This window comes from Papio anubis, chromosome 6 (assembly GCF_008728515.1).
Source record: "Papio anubis isolate 15944 chromosome 6, Panubis1.0, whole genome shotgun sequence".
NCBI classification, from domain to species: Eukaryota; Metazoa; Chordata; class Mammalia; order Primates; family Cercopithecidae; genus Papio; species Papio anubis.
Window position 1 is genome coordinate 70710319 of NC_044981.1, and position 20133 is coordinate 70730451.

At 35.2% G+C, this 20133-nt stretch overlaps 1 protein-coding gene and 1 pseudogene across 14 annotated transcripts in view; both read right to left on the reverse strand.

Moving 5' to 3' along the window:
* SENP6 (SUMO specific peptidase 6) overlaps nucleotides 1-20133 on the reverse strand; it is a 102125-nt gene that overhangs the window by 46781 nt on the left and 35211 nt on the right. For 6 of the 14 annotated variants that reach the window (XM_031667226.1, XM_031667228.1, XM_031667229.1 and 3 more), the window contains 4 exons: nucleotides 19395-19542; nucleotides 18278-18382; nucleotides 12356-12376; nucleotides 5305-5375 (listed from right to left, as the gene is read on the reverse strand). In XM_031667226.1, coding sequence (XP_031523086.1) covers nucleotides 5305-5375; nucleotides 12356-12376; nucleotides 18278-18382; nucleotides 19395-19542 — 345 coding nt within the window. Of the gene's footprint in view, nucleotides 1-4869; nucleotides 4949-5304; nucleotides 5376-12355; nucleotides 12377-18277; nucleotides 18383-19394; nucleotides 19543-20133 lie in introns of those variants that run through there. The other 8 variants (XM_031667224.1, XM_031667237.1, XM_031667233.1 and 5 more) reach the window with 4 other exon arrangements.
* LOC116275536 lies at nucleotides 8944-9037 on the reverse strand (annotated as a pseudogene).

The window sequence follows — 20133 nt, forward strand, 5'->3', positions numbered from 1 at the left end:
TCTCACTCCATCGCCCAGGTTAGAGTGCAGTGGTGTGATCTCAGCTCACTGCAACCCCGGCCCCCCAGGTTCAAGTGATTCTCCAGCCGCCCGGCTATTTTTTTTTGTATTTTTAGTAGTGATGGGATTTCACCATGTTGGCCAGACTAGTTTCAAACTCCTGACCTCAAGTGATCTGCCTGCCTCAGCCTCCCAAAGTGCTAGGATTACAGACGTGAACCACGGTGCCCAGCCACACAAGGCATTTTGGCATTAACATATCAAGTCTTAAAAATGTGTGTATCATTTGTCCCTGAAATTTTATTTCTACAGATTTGACCTAAAGAAATATATCAAATATATAACATGAATGTACCAGTATAGTAATAATATTTTAAATGTCAAAACATTGAAAACAAAATTATGCCACATAAATATAGTGGGCCACAATACATTTATTTAAAAAAAGATTATAGAAACTTGGATATAAAAATTTGTAGCTGGGCATGGTGGCTCACGCCTGTAATCCCAGCACTTTGGGAGGCTGAGGGGGTCAGATCACGAGGTCAAAAAAAATTTGTAAGGAAGTCCTCCACAAATTTAAGAACCATTTGATTCTTTTCATTTTTCTGAGATATGGTCTCACTCTGTTGCTCAGGTTGGAATACAGTGGCACGACTGTGGCTCACTGCAATCTCGACCTCCTAGGCTCAGGTGATCCTCCTGCCTCAGCCTCCCAAGCAGCTGGGACTACAGGTATGCGCCACTATACCCGGCTAATTTTTGTATTTTTTTGGAGAGTTGGGGTTTCATCACGTTGCCCGGGCTGGTCTCAAACTCCTGGGCTCAAGCAATCCTCCTGCTTTGGCCTCCCCAAACGCTGGGATTAAAGGTGTAAGCCACCATGGCTGGTGCATTTCATTCTTAAACTTCCTTTAATTGTGTTTTCCATGCTGGTTCCATGTCTGTCATCTTTTAATGAGTGTAAAAACTAGGTATCATAAAGGCAACAACCAAGTTACATACAGAACAGTACACACAGTATGAATACTGGGTATCAATTTTATTTTTTTTTTTTTTTTTTTTTTGAGACGGAGTCTCGCGCTGTGTCACCCAGGCTGGAGTGCAGTGGCGCGATCTCGGCTCACTGCAAGCTCCGCCTCCCAGGTTCACGCCATTCTCCTGCCTCAGCCTCCGAGTAGCTGGGACTACAGGCGCCCGCCACCACGCCCGGCTAGTTTTTTGTATTTTTAGTAGAGACGGGGTTTCACCATGTTAGCCAGGATGGTCTCGATCTCCTGACCTCGTGATCCACCCGCCTCGGCCTCCCAAAGTGCTGGGATTACAGGCTTGAGCCACCGCGCCCGGCCGGGTATCAATTTTAAAAACGAGTATATGTGCATAGAGAAGGTCTGGAAAGTTATATATTAAAATGTTAACAACAGTTACCCTGACTGGTTGAAAGTAAACATGTGGCCAGAGCAGTGGTCCAAACCTGCAATCCCAGCACTTTGGGAGGCTGAAGCGAGCAGATGGCTTGATCCCAGAAGTCTGACAGCAGACTAGGCAACACTGTGAAACCTCATCTCTATAAAAAATACAAAAAATTAGCTGGATGTGGTAGCATGTGCCTGCAGTCCCAGCTACTTGGTGGTGGAGGTGGGAGAATCATGTAAGTCTAGGAGGTCAAGGCTGCAGTGAGCCATAATCATGTCACTGCACTCCAGCCTGGGAGACACAGCAAGACCCTGTCTTAAAAATGAACAAAAAGCAAAAGTTAACGTGTGTTAAGTACTGCTAAATTAAGTGATTGAGTTGTAATTACACAATGTAATTACATGCAGAATATAATTAAAAGTACATTCAGAGACAGTATATGTCTGTTCTCTCTAACAAGGATACAAAAAACAGACTGGAAAAAAAGAGAGTTTAAGAAACAAATGACAGAGTAAGTGGGGAGAAAAATAGGATCTTAACAGTTGTTATTCTTTATGTTTAGAAAATAATTTTAAAGCAACTAAACAAAAAAGCAACGGGACATGTGGTCTGACCAAAAATTATACTTAATGGTTTACAAACTTTAATTTTATAGTACAGAACTGCTTATCAATGCTGGTAAGTACTGATATGTAGCTATAACTTATTAAAAAAAAATCATACTAAGTGCCTCAAATTCAAAATAAATAAGGTAAAAAGAACAATAAAGAAAATCATGTTGAGTGTTAACTAGAAAGACCATGATATTGTTTAGGAAAAAATTATGCTTGGTGTTATGAAAGTAATTAGTGATCCTGCGGTTTGAAATCTCAATGTTTTAAAAATTATCTCCAAAGGAAATCATGAAATAAAATGCAATCCTCATATAACAATACATACAATATTATTATAGCATTGCTAGTTATCCTACACCCAAGCATACATGTACCTACCTAACACAAAAGAAGCTGAAAACAAAGTTTACAAGTTAAATATATCAATATTTCTCTCCTAAGGTTTACAAGTATTACTCGTAAAACCCTCATTTATTAACAATGAGTCCACAGGTATAAATAATTAATTATCAACAAATATATCAGGAAAGTACAGATCTTCCCTACAGAAGATTTTCAATCAATAAATGTAAAAGAAATGAAGAAAACAGAAAATCACCATTAGACAAACATTAAGCAGTAATTGATGCCAGCAAGATCCACTAATGGATGCTAAAATCAGTGGGTGAAAGTTTGAAGAAAAACAGGATATCTGCACAGTTTCAGAGTATATCTCTTCTAAAATCTTTATTAAGTACCAAGGGAAAATAGTAATTTTACAGTGAAAAAACCCAGCAGAGAGTATCTTAACCAAATGATCATGGTTAACACTACCAATCCTAAGACATACTCAACATCACGGAACCCCTAAAATGATGCACTGAGAAGGCCACACATCACTTCTTGGGAAGTCTTGCCCCAAATACATAGGCTTACTCTAATCCTAAGACATCATCCTCACCAAATTGAAAGGCATTATACAGAGCAACTGACTAGTCTTCAGAATCATGAAGGAAACTAAGAGAACAGGACAAATGCCATGTGGGATGACAGAATGAATCCTGGAACAGAAAAAGGATATTAGTGAAAAGCTGGTGAAATCTAAGTAAGTTCTACAGCTTAGTTAAGAATCTTATACTCATACCAATTTCTTAGTTTTGATAAGTGTACTAGGATTATAAAATACTAACATTAAGGGAAGCTGTGTGAAAAAATAAATATGTATGTCTTTGTATCAATTTTGTAAATTTTCTCTAAGCCTAAAATTATTTCAAAATAACAGGTTAAGGGCCAGGCACAGTGGCTGACGCGTGTAATTTCAGCACTTTGGGAGGCCGAGGTGGTAGGATCACGAGGTCAGGAGCTCGAGACCAGCCTGGCCAACATGGTGAAACTTTGTCTCTATTAAAAACACAAAAATTAGCTGGGCGTGGTGGCGGGCGCCTGTAATCCCAGCTACTTGGGAGGCTGAGGCAGAGAATTACTTGAACCCAGGAAGCGGAGGCTGCAGTGAGCTGAGATCACACCACTGCCCTCCAGCCTGGGCTACAAAGTGAGACTCCGTCTCAAAACAACAACAACAACAACAAACAAACAAAAAACCCAAGTTAAAAGAACAGTAAATAAGCATGCTCTTTTTTCTTTTAACTTGAGTATGCCTATTTACTTAATGAATGTTGTTGAATAAGCTTTAAAAATTATTTGTAACAAGCCTGGCTGACTGGCATCTAAAACCATTATTAGTGGGCCAAATCACTTAACGTCTTTGAAATGCTTTTTTTTTTTCACTTTTGAGACTGAGTCTCACTCTGTCACCCGGGCTGGAGTGCAGTGGTGAGATCTCGGCTCACTGCAACTTCTGCCTCCTGGGTTCAAGCGATTCTAGTGTCTCGGCCTTCTGAGTAGCTGGGATTACAGATATGTGCCACCATGCCCAGCTAATATTTGTATTTTTTTTTTTTTCCAGTAGAGATGGGGTTTTGCCATATTGGCCAGGCTGGTCTCGAACTCCTGACCTCAGGTGATTGCCTGCCTTGACATCTTAAAGTGCTGGGATTACAGGCATGAGCCACTGTACCTGGCCAGAAATGCATTTGTTAAAATAAAAATAACACCTTTTGTACGGTTCTGAGGTAATCTTCTTTGTGACAGAGCAAGAATACAGTAATGTACAGTGTTTAAGAGTGTGGGATGTGGCATTAAATAGACATGAGTTCCAATACAAGCTTTGTCATTTACTAGCTCTATGTCCTTGAGGAAGTTTTTTAGCTTATAGGAACCTTGAACAGAAAGCTAGGATAAAAATAAATAATGAAAGCAAAGCACTGGACTCAGCATATAACTGAGTAAGAGCTCAATAAAGATTTAAAGTATAACAGAATAACAGAAGAGAGTAGTCACTATTACTAAACTTAATAAACTTAGCATAACTATGCTTAGTATGTAAAGTATAATAATTCACATCTATAAATACTGCCCATTATTAAGAAAGGATGAAATAAGTTTGGAATATTCTCTTCATAAAATAGAGAAACGTTCACTACATGCACAAAAGATTTTCACCCAAAGTAGAAAAAAAAACTGTGGGTGTTTTTTAAAAGCACATTCTTATCTAACAGAAAAATCTAGCTTTTAAAAATTACTCTATTTTAGAACTAAGAGCCATCAGAGCTATTTAAACAAGCAAAGGCCTTGGAAAAACAAGATGGACACACATTATTAAGAACCATGATTCTAGATAATGAAAACTGATTTTATGATGATATATTTTTTATAAATGTTATTTGCCCTTATTTTAATTTTTGGATTAATAACCAGTATATTGAAAAATATTTCAATATGAATATAAATTTATACTCACAATGATTTTCCAGTATCTACTAGTAACACAGTTGTAGCAGGTGTGGTCTCTTTTTAAATGAGTGTTTCTCTAATGTATTCTAAATTTTAGGAGCAAAACCAGTAAGTGGAAACACAATTACATAATACAACATTATAACACAGTTTAATAAAACTCAATTTCAAAGCTATAGCTCAACTACAGTTACTATTTGCATTTGTAACATAACAAAAACGCTAAAACAATCAAAAGATTTCAAACTGTATCACCTAACTGTGCAACTGTTCCAGGTATCAGGTTACCATTAAAGAAATTCTCAAATCAATTACAAAAAAATGGTTTTTCATATATATCTATTATACCTGGGAATATTCTAAAGCCAGCATCATATCTCCATTGTACTTTTCATACAGCAATTTGAAATCCTTCACAGGTGTAACAAAACTGCACACTTACCAACACCTTGGAGCCGACTTAACCTTACAGGATTAATTTCAACTTTTTGGACATGAGGTGGGTATTCTTTCCTAAAAAAGAAATTTATATAGTTTTATTCTAACAGGAAATACAGTTTTCAAAATGAAAAAGTTAATGGCATACTTACAATAAGCTTATTAAAAGCAAATCATAGCTTCTTTGCCATATAAAGAGTGATACTATAAAATAACAAAACTATACCAATAAATGAAACTCAATTTGTAAAATTTTACTGTAAATTTTTTTTAGTTGTTTAAAAACAAATAAATAAAGGAATAAACATTGGATGAGATTGTCTTGAGGACAATTCCAAAATCAGAACAAAAAACATTATGTACAAGACCAGCAATCATGGAACAAGCATTTACTCTTGTAGTATGATTACATTATGTCAGGGCTGTAAGTACACTTGTTTTAAAGTATTAAATTCCACTGTTAAACTTCAAATACATACAATATCATGGATTTTAAACATAATCCTTAGTAACTAAATACCGTATCTAAATACTATATCCAAATACTGTATCTACTTGAACACGAATAAACACTGATTTTGGGGGAAAAAAGCAAAATTTTGGGGGAAAAAAAGCAAAAACCTTATGGCTAATTGTAGGATAAAAGCATTAGAAAAGGGGAACTGCAAAAAGTGTAATAGACCAGGGAGTTACAAGAGCTACTTTCCTACTCTAAATAAACCACATAAAAATAAAAGAAGCTATTTATTTGAAATTCTATTCACACTGGTGATCCAGTAATGTAAATCATAGCTTTCATTTCATTAAAATCATTTTACTCAAACAAAAATTTCAAAGAAATTTTCTTGCAAGAATTTAATATTCTTATATTATAAAAAGTCAAAGCACTTGAAGTGAAAACAAAATATGAAAATAACAAAAGAAAAAATACTATGGGCAGAGACCGTAGTGTACTTACTTTTTTTTTTTTTTTTTTTTTTGAGATAGAGTCTCACTCTGTTACTCAGGCTGGAGTGCAGTGACGCGATCTCGGCTCACTGCAAGCTCCGCCTCCCAGGTTCACGCCATTCTCCTGCCTCAGCCTCCCAAGTAGCTGGGACTACAGGCGCCCGCCACCATGCCTGGCTAATTTTTTGTATTTTTAGTAGAGACGGGGTTTCACCGTGTTAGCCAGGATGGTCTCGATCTCCTGACTTCGTGATCCGCCTGCCTCGGCCTCCCAAAGTGCTGGGATTACAGGCGTGAGCCACCACGCCCAGCTGATAGTAGTATACTTATAATAGCAGTTAGAAAATAGCATCATGTGCCATGTGTGCTTTGTATCTATTAATTTCTTTAATCCCCCCAATAACCTTATATGACATATTATTAATACTTTATAAATGAAAAAACTGAAATGCAATGAGGTTAATCAACTTATCCACAGTCACACAATTAAGTAGCAATGCCAGAATCTGAATCCCAGCAAATTGCACCAATATCAAGCAGAGCAACATCTGGTACAACTGGGCAATTTCCACCCTGAAAAATTTGAAATTTGTGAAGATATGCATTATGAAAATGAGAATTTGCCTGAGATGTAGTAGTAACAGTCTTATAAGAAAAAAGGTAGGTTTTTAGTTCCTAACTTGGGATTAAAATAAAATGCGTATTTTCAAATTCCATACACTCGCACACTAAAGAGAACATAATATAGTCTTATTTCCAAATCCAGGTTTACCCAGATTTAGTAAAAACAATTGACACAAATCATCTGAGACAGTAAATCATACATGCATGTATAGAGATTGATGAAACTATTAATGCAGTGCTCTCGCAATTTGAACCTGTGTACTGAACCATCCACTGTGAATGAGGGACAACATGCTGAATACATCATATGATAGCCACAATCTTACCAAGTATTGTCACATTAAACTAATGTGTATACTTCCCTGTATTTCCAGAATTTATGGCCACTGTTTTCAATATTTGCTATATTTTTTCCTATAAAAGCAGGGCAAATTAAAGTTCTGTTTTTTAAAAATTACAATAAATTGAAGAAACAGTATCTTAAATACAAGAATATAAAAATTTCAAGATAAAAATGTGTTTGATAAAACTACCTAGCCCTATATTATTTTCTCCAAAATTCAGTTTTAAAAACTTTTTGCTAGATGATCTAAAATGAAAATTTACATTTTCTTTTTTTTAAATTTTGAGACAGAGTCTGGCTCTGTCGCCAGGCTGGAGTACAAGGGCACAATCTTGGCTCATTGCAACCTCTGCCTCTTGGGTTCAAGCGATTCCCGTGCCTCAGTCTCCTGAGTAGCTGAGATTACACGTGTGTGCCACCATGCGGGGCTGATTTTTGTATTTTTAGTAGAGACAGTGTTTCACCATGTCAGCCAGGCTGGCCTCAAACTTCTGGCCTCAAGTGATCTGCCTGCCTCGGCCTCCCAAAGTGCTGAGATTACAGGCATGAGCCACTGCACCCAGCCGGCATTTACATTCATTTCTCAATTTGAGGATTCCATTACTCTTGCAGGTATAAATTTCAAACTCCAAACTCATTGAAAATCAAGGCTAGGATTTAATCTCAGTGGCTATTTCTTTTCTACTCCTAACCAACCAGAGGCAGAGAAGCTCTACTGTCATCTGCTGTCTTCCTGTGTAGGTGGGGTAGAATTTTTGCTTCTTAGGGTTTGTGTCTGTGTAGCTTCAGAGGTCCCATTTCATAAACCCAAGATTTTTACAAGCTGTTTAAAATAAACTAAAGAGCATTTTATTTCTCTATCCTGAATTGTTTAAATAACATCAGAATGCTCTGTTCATTAAAAGTTCGAACAGCCTCAGTTGTGAAAGTCTATTTATTGTAGTGAACTAAGTTTGAAATAATATTAGATTTGCAGAAAAGTTACGAAGACAATTCAGAATACCCTTATATCTCTTACCCTAATGTTAACACCTTAATATTTCCATCACACATGTCAAAAAAGAAACCAACACTGGTACACTATTATGAACTAAACTCTAGCCTTGGAAATTTACTGGCTGGGCAATGTGGCTCACGCCTGTAATTCTAACACTTTGGGAGGGCAAGGCCGGCAGATCACTTGAAGCCAGGAATTCGCAGCCAGACTGGCCAACATGGTGAAACACTGTTTCTACTAAAAATACAAAAATCCAGCAGATCACTTGAGGCTATGAGTTTGAGGCCAGACTGGCCAACACGGCAAAACACCGTTTCTACTAAAAATACAAAAATCAGCCAGGCATGGTGGTGCGTGCCTGTAATCGCAGCTACTCAGCAGGCTGACACACAAGAATTGCTTGAACCTGGGAGGCAGAGGTTGCCGTGAGCCAAGATTTACCAGCTATTTATAATACCCCATTTTTGTTCCAGGATCCAATCTAGGATACAACGCATGAAGTCATCATGTCTCCTTAATCTCCTTTCTGTGTTTTTCAGTATTTAGAAGAGAACTCATCAGGTATTTCATAGAGTGTCCCTTGGTCTAAGTTATAATCCAACTGTTATCAGTTTGGCTATTTGGGAGCTCTTTCAGTTGGCTCCCGTCTCCCTCTGATATAACTACATCCTTTTGGTGTTTTTTTTTTTTTTTTCTTTTTTACTGTGATAAAATATACATACACAATTTACAAGAATACGAAATGCTTTACTAATTCATGTGTCATCCATGCTAATCATCTCTCTATTGTTCCAATTTTAGTACAGGTGCTTTTGAAGTGGGCACTCTTAATTTGTTGAACATTTTCTAGGTTTCTGATACCACACTCATTCTGTGTCTGACCTATCACAACCCCAGAATCAGCCATTTCTCCACATTCCTTTTAGTGGAGACTGGTTCTTAGAAACCAGGATCTGAACACCATTTCTCTTTTTGTTATTGTTGTTTGCCTTGCTTTAATGATAGCTCTTTTTATTAATCTTTCCATTATTACAAAAGATGGCCAAATATATACATTTCTATGAAAATGAATCATCTTACTTATTTTACAGTTAAAATCCATTATTCTTATTTAACTGATAAACCAGTTTAATTTTCAAGATATATTAAAATCTCCCACAATTGTATTCATTGTTTTCATTTTTTGAGATGGAGCCTTGCTGTCACCCAGGCAGGAGTGCAGGGGCGCTATCTTGGCTCACAGGTTCAAGCAATTCTTGTGCCTCAACCTCCCAAGGAGCTGGGATTACAGGCGCATGCCACCATACCTGGCTAATTTTTGTCTTTTTAGTAGAGGCGGGGTTTCACCATGTTGAATTTCTTGAATTTTAACTATTTTAGGGGAGGCTTTACATTTACTTGTTATGTTCCTATAAACTATGCCTATTACAAAATGTGCTCCTTTATCCTGTCTACTGCTTTTAATCCTTAACTCCATCTCCCTTGTTACTAAAATTCCACTCATGCTTTCTTTTTGTTTGCATCTCTTGTGGCTCTAAACTTACTTCCACATTATTATTTTGGTATGATGCTTGTAAACAATGTAGTATAGCTGGGTTTAATCAAATCAGCATGTCTTTTACTAAATATACTCTAATACAGTCATTATAACTGCTGATAGGACTTGTTTTCTTTTCATCTTACTCTATTACTTTTTATATTTCTATTTATGTTTATTATTTCATTTTGTTTCCTCTTGTCTCCTATTTTTATACAATATTGTTTGCACAACATACTCTTTCCCTTCCTTATTGAATTTAACAAATGAATATAGATACCTTCCCTCTCAACGCTTATTACACTTACCAAGATTCAAATGATTTCCTCAAGCAAATTCTATTATATCCCTAATGGGATGAGACCTTCAAAATCTTTTTATTTTTCCACCTTAACCCTCCCAATCCCGTTCTCCCCCGCTGAAAAGATTGGTTTTACTTCTGTCTTTCTAACGCCCCAACTCCTAGACCTTGCTGAGATAGTTTTAAGTACTTACAGACTATTTGATTTTCCTTTGTTACACATCTCTATTTAGAGAGGAACTTGCCCAGCCTTAACTGAACTGGCACTGATTTAAACTTCTATTTGTGCCAAATTATAAATCCTATGCAAAATATTGTGTTTAAAAATCTCAAATATTTATCAGGTAACAATACTTCCCTACCTTAAATACTCTGAAAGCTTCTGTTGCACTAATATAAAATCCAAAAGCTTCAGATCACCTTACAAAGCCTTTTATCACCTAGGTCCTAGCCAGTCTCTCCAAACCCATCTCATAACATTGTCTCCTTTGCTCTCTAAGCTCCAGCCTTAGTTGTCCCTTTTTTCTGTTCTTCAACATGCCAAACTCATTCCTGGATTAGTAACTTAGTACAACCTCTTCCCTATCTGGAAAAGCCATTCTTATGATCATGGCACTGCCAATTCCCCATTTAGTCTTCAGTTAAATGTTAGCTTCATAGTAAAGAGTTTCCCTGAATATGCAATTTAAAGAAATCGTACTGTCAGTCTATCACATCACCCATTACACTTCTCTACACAGAAATTATTATTTCATGTTTTACTTATTCAGTATTAGTCTTTGCTCCATAAGAAAGTAAACTATAGGACTGCAGGGATCTTGTCTGTTTTATTCATCACTGTATCCTTATGCCTGTAACAGTAGGTTCGATAAATACTTGGAATGAATAAAAGTGTATGCCTTAAAGGCAGCATGTAATCAAAAATATATTTACCATTTCAAACAACTGTAGAAACATTGCTGTCCATGTCATCACCAAGGATGGTAATGCTGTCAAAACTGAAGCACTGGCCACCATGCCCATGCAGAGCCATCATATATCAATTCAAAATATTAATCCATCAGCTGATATACAAATGTCAAAATTCACGCATTTGAAAGGCACTATAGATTCATTTTTTTTAATTGATTCCACAATTTGCTTGGAAATTAAAAATAGCTGGACTTTCCGGTTTGTTTACTGTCTTACTACCTATACCAGGCCAATTATTTTATTTTTTTTGTAGAGACAGGGCCTCACTATGTTGCCCAGGCTAGTCTGGAACTCCTGGGCTCAAGAGATATTCCCGGTTTGGCCTCCCAAAGTGCTAAGATTATAGGCGTGAGCCACCATGCCCAGTCCAGAGAAGCTACTCTTATGGATACCCACTTTAGAACAATTATGATCATTTTACTTTGAAATGTTCAAAGAAATGTGTCTGTTTTCTTAAACACTTTTCTATGCCATTATAGCACTCAAATATCCCCTAAACGCCAGTGTTCTTACAAAGAGAAAAAATAATGACAGAAGAAGACTGATCACAAGATTCTCTTACTTTTCAGTCAGAAGAGAATACACTTGATGTTTAAAGTTTTAACTCTAAGCTTAAGGTGTTCTAATACATTTCCCTGCCCCCCATCTATTAAAGCAGAAAAACAAGAGTATTATCACTAAAATATAATGACAAAGATTCTGATAATGTAACTGAAAGCAATTTTACTACTAAAGCATTGAAATATTCTATTTTAAAAGAAAGTAGTCACTTATTAGCATAAATATAACCATTCATAGAAAACTTTACATTCAGAATGAGCCTCAAATACCACCTATATAAGCCAAATACCATGTTGTATTGTCAACAAGTTTCCTTTTACTCTAGAGAGTAGAACTGTGGATACTATAGGCTGAGAAGGGTGGGGGAGGAGAGGATGGAGAGAGGTGGGTTAACAAATACAAAATTACAGCTAGACAGGAAGAATGAGCTCTCACTTTCTGTGGCACTTAGGGTGAATATGGTTAACTATAATATATGTTTTCAAAAAGCCAGAAAAAGGAACTTTGAATGCTGACAACACAAAGAAACAATAAATGTTTGAGGTGATGGATATACTAATTACCCCGATCTGATCATTACACATTGTATACCTATATTGATATATACTCTGTATCCCATAAATATGTACAATTATTACATGTCAGCTAAAAATTTAAAATTAAAAAAGTTTTAATTATAAACTCTAATTCAACAAATATTTTTCAAAACATATAAACAATTTTATATTTTACCACTATATCCATGCTCTAATTTCTTCAATATTAAGCTTACCTTTCTTTTCGGTCCAGACTGCTTAAAACATGAAAAAGAAAAAAAATGTAAGAGGCAAGACCTCATTGTTGATATATCACTGTAGTTGTAGTAACTATAGTCATAAGGCAAAACTATAATGTGATCAACTTGTTTTAAATACATTATATATATATATATAAAATACACTAGGTTTTGAGTCATGTCTAAATTGTTTTTCGATTTCTATCAATACACAAAATAAACAATCTTTTTAGATATTTACCAGGAAGATGAATACACAAAAATATAAAAAATTCTTGAAAGGGCTTTAACTATCAAATATTTGGAGATATGTTAGAACACAATATTCCCTGCTATTCTCCAAGGATCTGTTCCAAGACCCTCAGTGGGTGCCTGAAACGGAGGATAGTACCGAATCCAATATACTAAAATGAAGCATTGGTGGAAACATTTCATAAACAAAATGGCTGTCAACCACATTTTCTGATTACGTTGCCAAAAGATGAGCAAATGTTTTTGTGAGCTCACAGGGTTTTTGCTCTGTATACTACACTTGGTTTTATCATATGCCTGAGAGTGTTGCTACATAGCACCAGAGTTAGCCTGTCCTTTCATGTTTAATGCCATGGTACCTCCTTTGTACTTCTATGAATAGTATGTACTTTCCTCACCTGGACATAATTCTCAATATCTGAAAAATTCAATAATGACATCATAGCAAATTTAGAAACAATCTCAGTACTAAAAAGGGAATGGTTAAATCAAAACCACAAATAAGGAGGAGACTACTGTTGTTACAGAAATAGACTTCAAGAAACAATAGCATTTCCTAGAAGTTATAAAATTTGTATTGGTTCTGGACTGATCCTAATATCAGGTATGATTATTTCCTTCGGAGTAAGAAAAAAAAATTTTTAAGGCTGAAACTTTTGCACAAAAGTCTTAGATTAAATACGGTATATGATTTGGGACACAAGGAAAGGCCTATAATTTAAAATCATGGCTTCTCATCACATGTCCAATGTATAAAAGTTGCACCCTTCTCCATAGTTCATGAAAACTCCAAAATGCTATTAACATCAATTACTCAAGAATGAAATTATATAATCCCTCAATTTAGAATAAAATGAGATTCACATCTAATATTATTTCTCCTTATAATAAAAGGAATGAAATATTTGGAACTATCAGCAAAGCATAAATTACAAAATCCCCAAATTCCTTTATCAATTCTTATACTCCTATCATGTGGAGTATGCAACTACAATATCGATTTAATCCTAGCAAATGGAGAAAAAAATATATAGTAACTTGTTTTTACATGAAAACATTAAAAACACACACAAATTTTTAAAAAATTTTCAAAAGGAAAAGCATTATAAATGTACATGAATATATCTGAAATTTTATCTTTGCTATTCAAAAAAGAATAACTTGCATAAAATAAATGTTAAATGACAGAAAAACGAGGTAATATAATCACACCCCTATTAAAGAAGCGAAGCAAAATATAAACATAAAAGTTTAAATCTAGTCTATCCTATCCTATGTATTTATTTCTTATACAGCTGTATTTCCAGAAAAAGTAAAATGAAAACCAAAAGTTAGGCATTAATACCTAATGTAGCTATTTCCAATTCTATACTGCTGTGCCCAAGAAATAAGAACAGTTTAGTACTCTCTTGTTTTTGTTTTTGAGATGACAGGGTCTGGCTCTATCACCCAAGCTGGTGTGCAGTGGTATAATCACAGTTCACTGTAGCCTTGATCTCCCTAGGCTCAGGTGATTCTCCCACCTCAAGCAGCTGGGACTACGGGTGTGCACCACTATGCCTGGCTAATGTTTGTATTTTTTACAGAGACATCAAGCAGCTGGGACTACGGGTGTGCGCCTGGCTAATGTTTGTATTTTTTACAGAGACAAGGTTTTGCCATGTTGCTCAGGCTGGTCTCGAACTCCTGGTCTCAGGGTATCCTCCTATTTTGCCCTCCCAAAGTGTTAGGATTACAGATATAAGTCAACCACGCCCGGCCTTGGTTGTTTTTTATATTCACCTGTACAGAGGAAAGGAAATAGGTAGAAGAACAGAGGTAGAAGAAACGGGTTAGGTATAATGCTTCCCAATAAGCCAAGGGAGTTAGGAAAAGGAAAACAGTAAAAATTAAAAAAATATATATATACAAAGACACACACCAATGCTCATTTTTCTTATCCTTGAGAAAAAATGCATTCATTATAATATATCTGATTAACAAGTCATGGAATTCTTACAAGTATCTTCGATATGTGTTTTTATCAAGACCTGCCTTAGAGTTGCTTACATATTAAAATAAAACATAAACAATGGGGAAAAGTCATTATTAGTAATGCAGGACTTTGTAAAAATGTCAACTTACATTCTTGTTGGACTATTTCATACAATATAGAAAAGAAAAATTACCTTCAATTAGTACTGTAACTGTGGCATTAAAAAAAAAAAGAAAAGAAAAGAAAAGAAAGAAAAGAAAGGGAAGGGAAAAAGACTAATAGATAAATTCTGGTATCATTGATCTCATTTACAACTTCAAAAATTCTCTCAAAATGGGCCAGGTGTGGTGGCTCAAGCTTGTAATCCCAGCACTTTGGGACGCCAAGGTGGGCGGATTATTTGAGGTAAAAAGTTCAAGACCAGCCTGACCAACACACTGACACTGCATCTCTACTAAAAATACAAAAAAAAAAAAAATTAGCATGGTGGCACACACCTGTAATTTTAGCCACTCAGGAGGCTGAGGCAAGAGAATTGCTTAAACCCAGGAGGTGGAGGATGCAGTGAGTGGAGATCACACCACTGCACTCCAGCATGGGCAGTAGAGCGAGACTCCATTTCAAACAAACAAACAAAACCTCTCAAAATGGTGCTTTTCACTAATAATTAAATATTACTTATTCCAGAAGCCCATATTCCTATTTATGAATTACATAAGCTTTCATAGCTATCCCTTTCCCCCTGAGGGGGAAGACTAGATGATAAGAAGACTTATAAGAACCTTATAAGAATATTATCTATACTTAATAAAAAGTCAAAAAAAGTGTAAGTGTAAGTAAAACATAAACCTATATAATGTGTTGTTTCAACAAGTCTGATTGGAGTTAGGGGCACGGATGGTATGTATAGACTTTTAAACTTCTGCATTTTGTTTTTTTCCCATACTTCTCTACCATTATTAGTGTATAAACAATCTATCTTGTAAATATGAATTTAATTAACAGTTGGAATAGTAGTAAGAAAATAGACTGGAACCTTAATTATGTCCCAAAGACTAATCTAATGTGATATTTTACCAAACTTCACTCATTCTGTTTAGATAAAAAGGTGTAAAGCACTCATTCCCATATATAACTAAAGAACTACAAATTACCCAGATTTTAGCACGTCTGATTTACTTAAAAGACAAGATATACCACTCACCCCAAGAATACACTATGCATGAATTACCAGATTGATGGCATTTGTTTTCATTTCAAATTATTATAAGACTTGAGGCAGGTGCAGTGGCTTAGGCCTGTAAACCCACCACTTTACGATGCTGAGGCAGGAGGACTGCTTGTAGCTGGAGACCAGCCTAAGTAACAAGGTGAGACCACATCTCTACAAAAAATTTGTTTTAAAAGTTAGCCAGGTGCAGTGGTGCATGCCTGTAGTCCTAGCTACTCAGAAGGCTGAAGTGGGAGGATTGCTTGAGACCAGAAGTTTGAGGCTGCAGTGAGCTATGACTGTGCCACCACACTCCAGCCTGGGCAACAGAGCAAAACCCTATCTCTATAATTTAAAAAAAAAAAAAAAAAAAAAAAAAAAAAAAAGACTTCAGAAAATAAGAACATTTAGGAGAAGCTGTAAAAGCCAATGTGTTTACCCTCACCTGAAGTCTAACAATTGTGCTAAATCCCTGGAAGCAACAATCTTAGTTAAAGCCTTTCTTTGTGCCTTTGAAGATGTGATTCCTCCTGCATGCAGTGTCCTCTTCTACCTGGTACACTCAAAAACTCCTTTAATGTTTCCTTTATAAATTATTGTTCCCTTCTCTATAGTTTCACTACACATATTTTGTATATCTCTACTGCTGCCCTAACTATGCATGTAATCATTTGTTTACTTGTCTTTCTGTACCCTAATCAACCTCTACTGCAATCAAACTTGAGCTTTACTGGTAGGAATTTTATCATAATCATCTTAATGCACCTCATCTATGCCTGGTATGCAGCATAAAATCATTCAATGTTTTTGAAGGAAGAAAACTGAAAAACTCTCAATGACTTGTCTTTGAACATCAAAATCTTTTTAGTGACAGTCATACTGCAGTTGGAATAAGAAATGTTTATTCTTATACAGAATAAATAAAAGACAAATGTAAGTAGTATCTGTCCTGCTGACTTGATTATACAGTTTTCTGTCCTGCTGACTTGATTATACAGTTTTCTTTACTGTCCCTAATCGTTAAGAATTTTTCAATCAGGTTTATTTCTTAAATACAAATTAACTCAGGTTGTTGATTTTAACAATATTTTAAACATTTTACCAATATATACAAGTTCATATTAACTGAATCTAATCTTTTATGTAAATGAGCAATAATACACATGCAAAATGTTATAGGTGTTGACACCTAGAGTAAAACAAATCGCAACCCAATTTCCAGACTGTTAACTGTTTTTTTTAACATTACCAATGAGGAAATGAGGAATGGAGAATAGGTCACTAGTAATTCTAAACTAACAGACAACTTCAAAAGCAAAAATAATGTTATAATTTTGGTTATAAATGAATCACCTAAGTTGACTATAAGGTTTAAATTAGTATTTCAAACTTAGACTACATTATCAGAATATTAAGACACCTTTATCAGCAATGGTTTCTATTAGTATCATCAGGGCATGAGCACGTGTCTACTCTTTTTCTCTCCCCTAATTATTCTCCTTTTATTATTTGTTCTCATGTTTTTGCCACATGTAGGCCAGAGAGCTTGATTTGTTTGTGTACTTTGCAGTAGAGCAAGCCAATTTTTGGTATGCATAGTAATTTCTTTGTCCTTTTAAATTTTTCAAGTATCTTATGTGAACACTATTTGATACAATAATATATTTAAGGCAAAAAAAAGGTTGGTTTATCGCGAAGTGTGAGGTTACTTAACGTTTTTAAGTAAAAGAGCTGATGGCACATCTATGTAAACAGAAAAATATAGCAAGGTTCAGGACATGTCTTCTAAATGAGTCTAGATTTTACATTTTTAAAAAATGAAAAACAGCATCTAAAATATATGCCAAATTTTTAAACGTTACTAGTTATAAGGAACTGTTTATAATGCAATAAACAGATTATTTATTTAACTCTTTTAGCCTAAGAATTTCAGTCAACTGAAAGGTCATGTAACATTCCAAAAATGGTCCCCCAAATGTTACTTTCATTATTTCGAGTCAAGCAGTACTTTCAAGATCAATGAGAACTCCTAAATCTAACTAAAACTACAAAATAACATTTTCTCCAACATTTAAAACTAATATGACTTGTTTTGATGCTATGAACTTTTATAAGCCTTATAAAGAAAGTATGGTATTAACTGTAATTTTACTCTTCAGAGCTAAACCACCAACTGAAGATAGTTAAACACTGTAAGGTCATTATTGTAAATCAGTTTAATTTAAATATCATCTTAGAGTCTCTGGATTATAATGCAATAGAATAGGTCTTATTGAAAAATTCTCTATTTACAGAATGTGATTACTCAAAAACAGATATAAAATAGTATAATTTCATGTCATGAATTATTTCAGAGATATATCTCTCTACAGACAAGTGAAAACAGTAAGTTTTCACAAAGGAAAAAAATGGTTAAAAAAGGTGAAAACCTATTGAAGAGGATGCCATGTATATACTAACCGAAGACAATTAGAATTCTTACCTTTGGGCTGCTGTTTTTACTACTGGTATCTGTGCATGAGCATGATGAAAACGTCTACCATGAACTACAGTTCCAGAACATAATGACGTATTTTGCGTATTTTCACTGCAGATTCAAGAAACACAAAATAATTTGAACACGGAAAAATTATATACACATTTATAAAAGAAATCTTTTAAAATCTGAACAAACACACACAAAAACCTTTACCAATAATAATTTTAAAAATTTATGGATAAACCCAATTGTCTATTGGGAGTTTTCCATTTCTTGAATTTGTCTTTCAAATGTTTCCAGTCCAATTAAAGAAAACTAAAAAAATAGCAGATCACCTGAGGTCAGGAGTTTGAGACCAGCCTGGCCAACATGGTGAAATCCCGTCTCTAATAAAAAATACAAAAATCAGCCGGGCATGGCAGTGGGCACCTGTAATCCCAGGTACTCAGGAGGCTAAGGCAGGGAATCATTTGAACCTGGGGAGGCGGAGGTTGAGAAAATTTAAAAAATAAAGCAGAATACTAAAATAAAAATCAGGAGTCCTAAATACTATTTCTGATTTTGCCACTGACTTGAAAGTTACTGAGCTTTTATGTACTTCATTTGTCTATGTGTAAGTTGAGACAGCAGAAATAAAAGTGAGTTTCAACCCTATTTCTGAGTTGCTACTGATACCCAATCCTACCAGTAACAGTGGTTCACTATGGTAACCAGTATGAAAGGTGGGTTATTTCTGAAAAAAGGAGGAAGAAGAAATTTTTAAGTCCCCTATTGAGACAATCCTGATTAGTATTTCCTAAAGGAGACATGACCACATCACTCTATTGTGCTTCTTCAAATATTATGACTGAGATTCTACTAAATGTATGAAAACAAAATCACGAGATCCCACCCTAATAAAGTATTTCTTGCAATGTTTTATTCAGAAACAAGAGACACTGCAATAAATTCTACTCCTAAGATTCAAAGCAAAGAATCCATATACTGGGACCATGCTACCTCTTGGCCCTCTTGACAAATTCAGAAGAAAAGGTACAGGTTGGGCCTATTAGCCTCAAAGTTTTTGGTGTCAAACTCTTCCTTTATCTTTTCTATAGGATGTGTGGTGAAGTGCCTATACCTCAATTTCTTATTGTTGCTCAACATGTTAAGTCCAATTGGGTTGCCTTTCAAAGTTTTAAAACTTTCAGACTTGTTTCGTCTTACATATGTCTTCAAGATGAATTCACCAGAACTATTAGCAACAATTTCAGATCGACGATTTAACTGTAAAAAAAGATCCAGAAATATGAGTCGATAAATGCTATAATGTGATAATCTATCAACAACTATTTGAAAACCATTTAAAAGTAGTAAAAACGTACAGCTATTTGAAATGATGGTGGATAGCACTGGCATGGATCTAAGAATGATTCAACTGCCTACTTTTTTTTCCTAAAGACAATGCAAATTTGTAAGAACACGGAGGTTTATTATATTACTTTCTTTTTATGTAAATCTCTCCAAAGATATTTGAGACAATTAGGGTAGAGGATCTTAGGACAGCTTTCTCCAGAGAGTAAAAAGTAAGCATTTCCCCTGCTTATCAGGCCTTGCTGCTATCTGGAGAACACTACAGCCAAATATGGCAATCGGCTGTCATTTCAACTTGTGCTTTTGTGTAAGAACTTTTGCCTTAGTATCACAGTTTCTATACAGACAGAAATTGATACTTTATACTTCAATAGATGCAAATAATAGTATAAACATATCAGTAACAATCACTTTAGAGAGATCACAGTATATAACGGGCAAAAGGAGCAAAATAAATTTGTAAAGATTCTTTTATCATACAATTATACAATTACAGGACACAATTT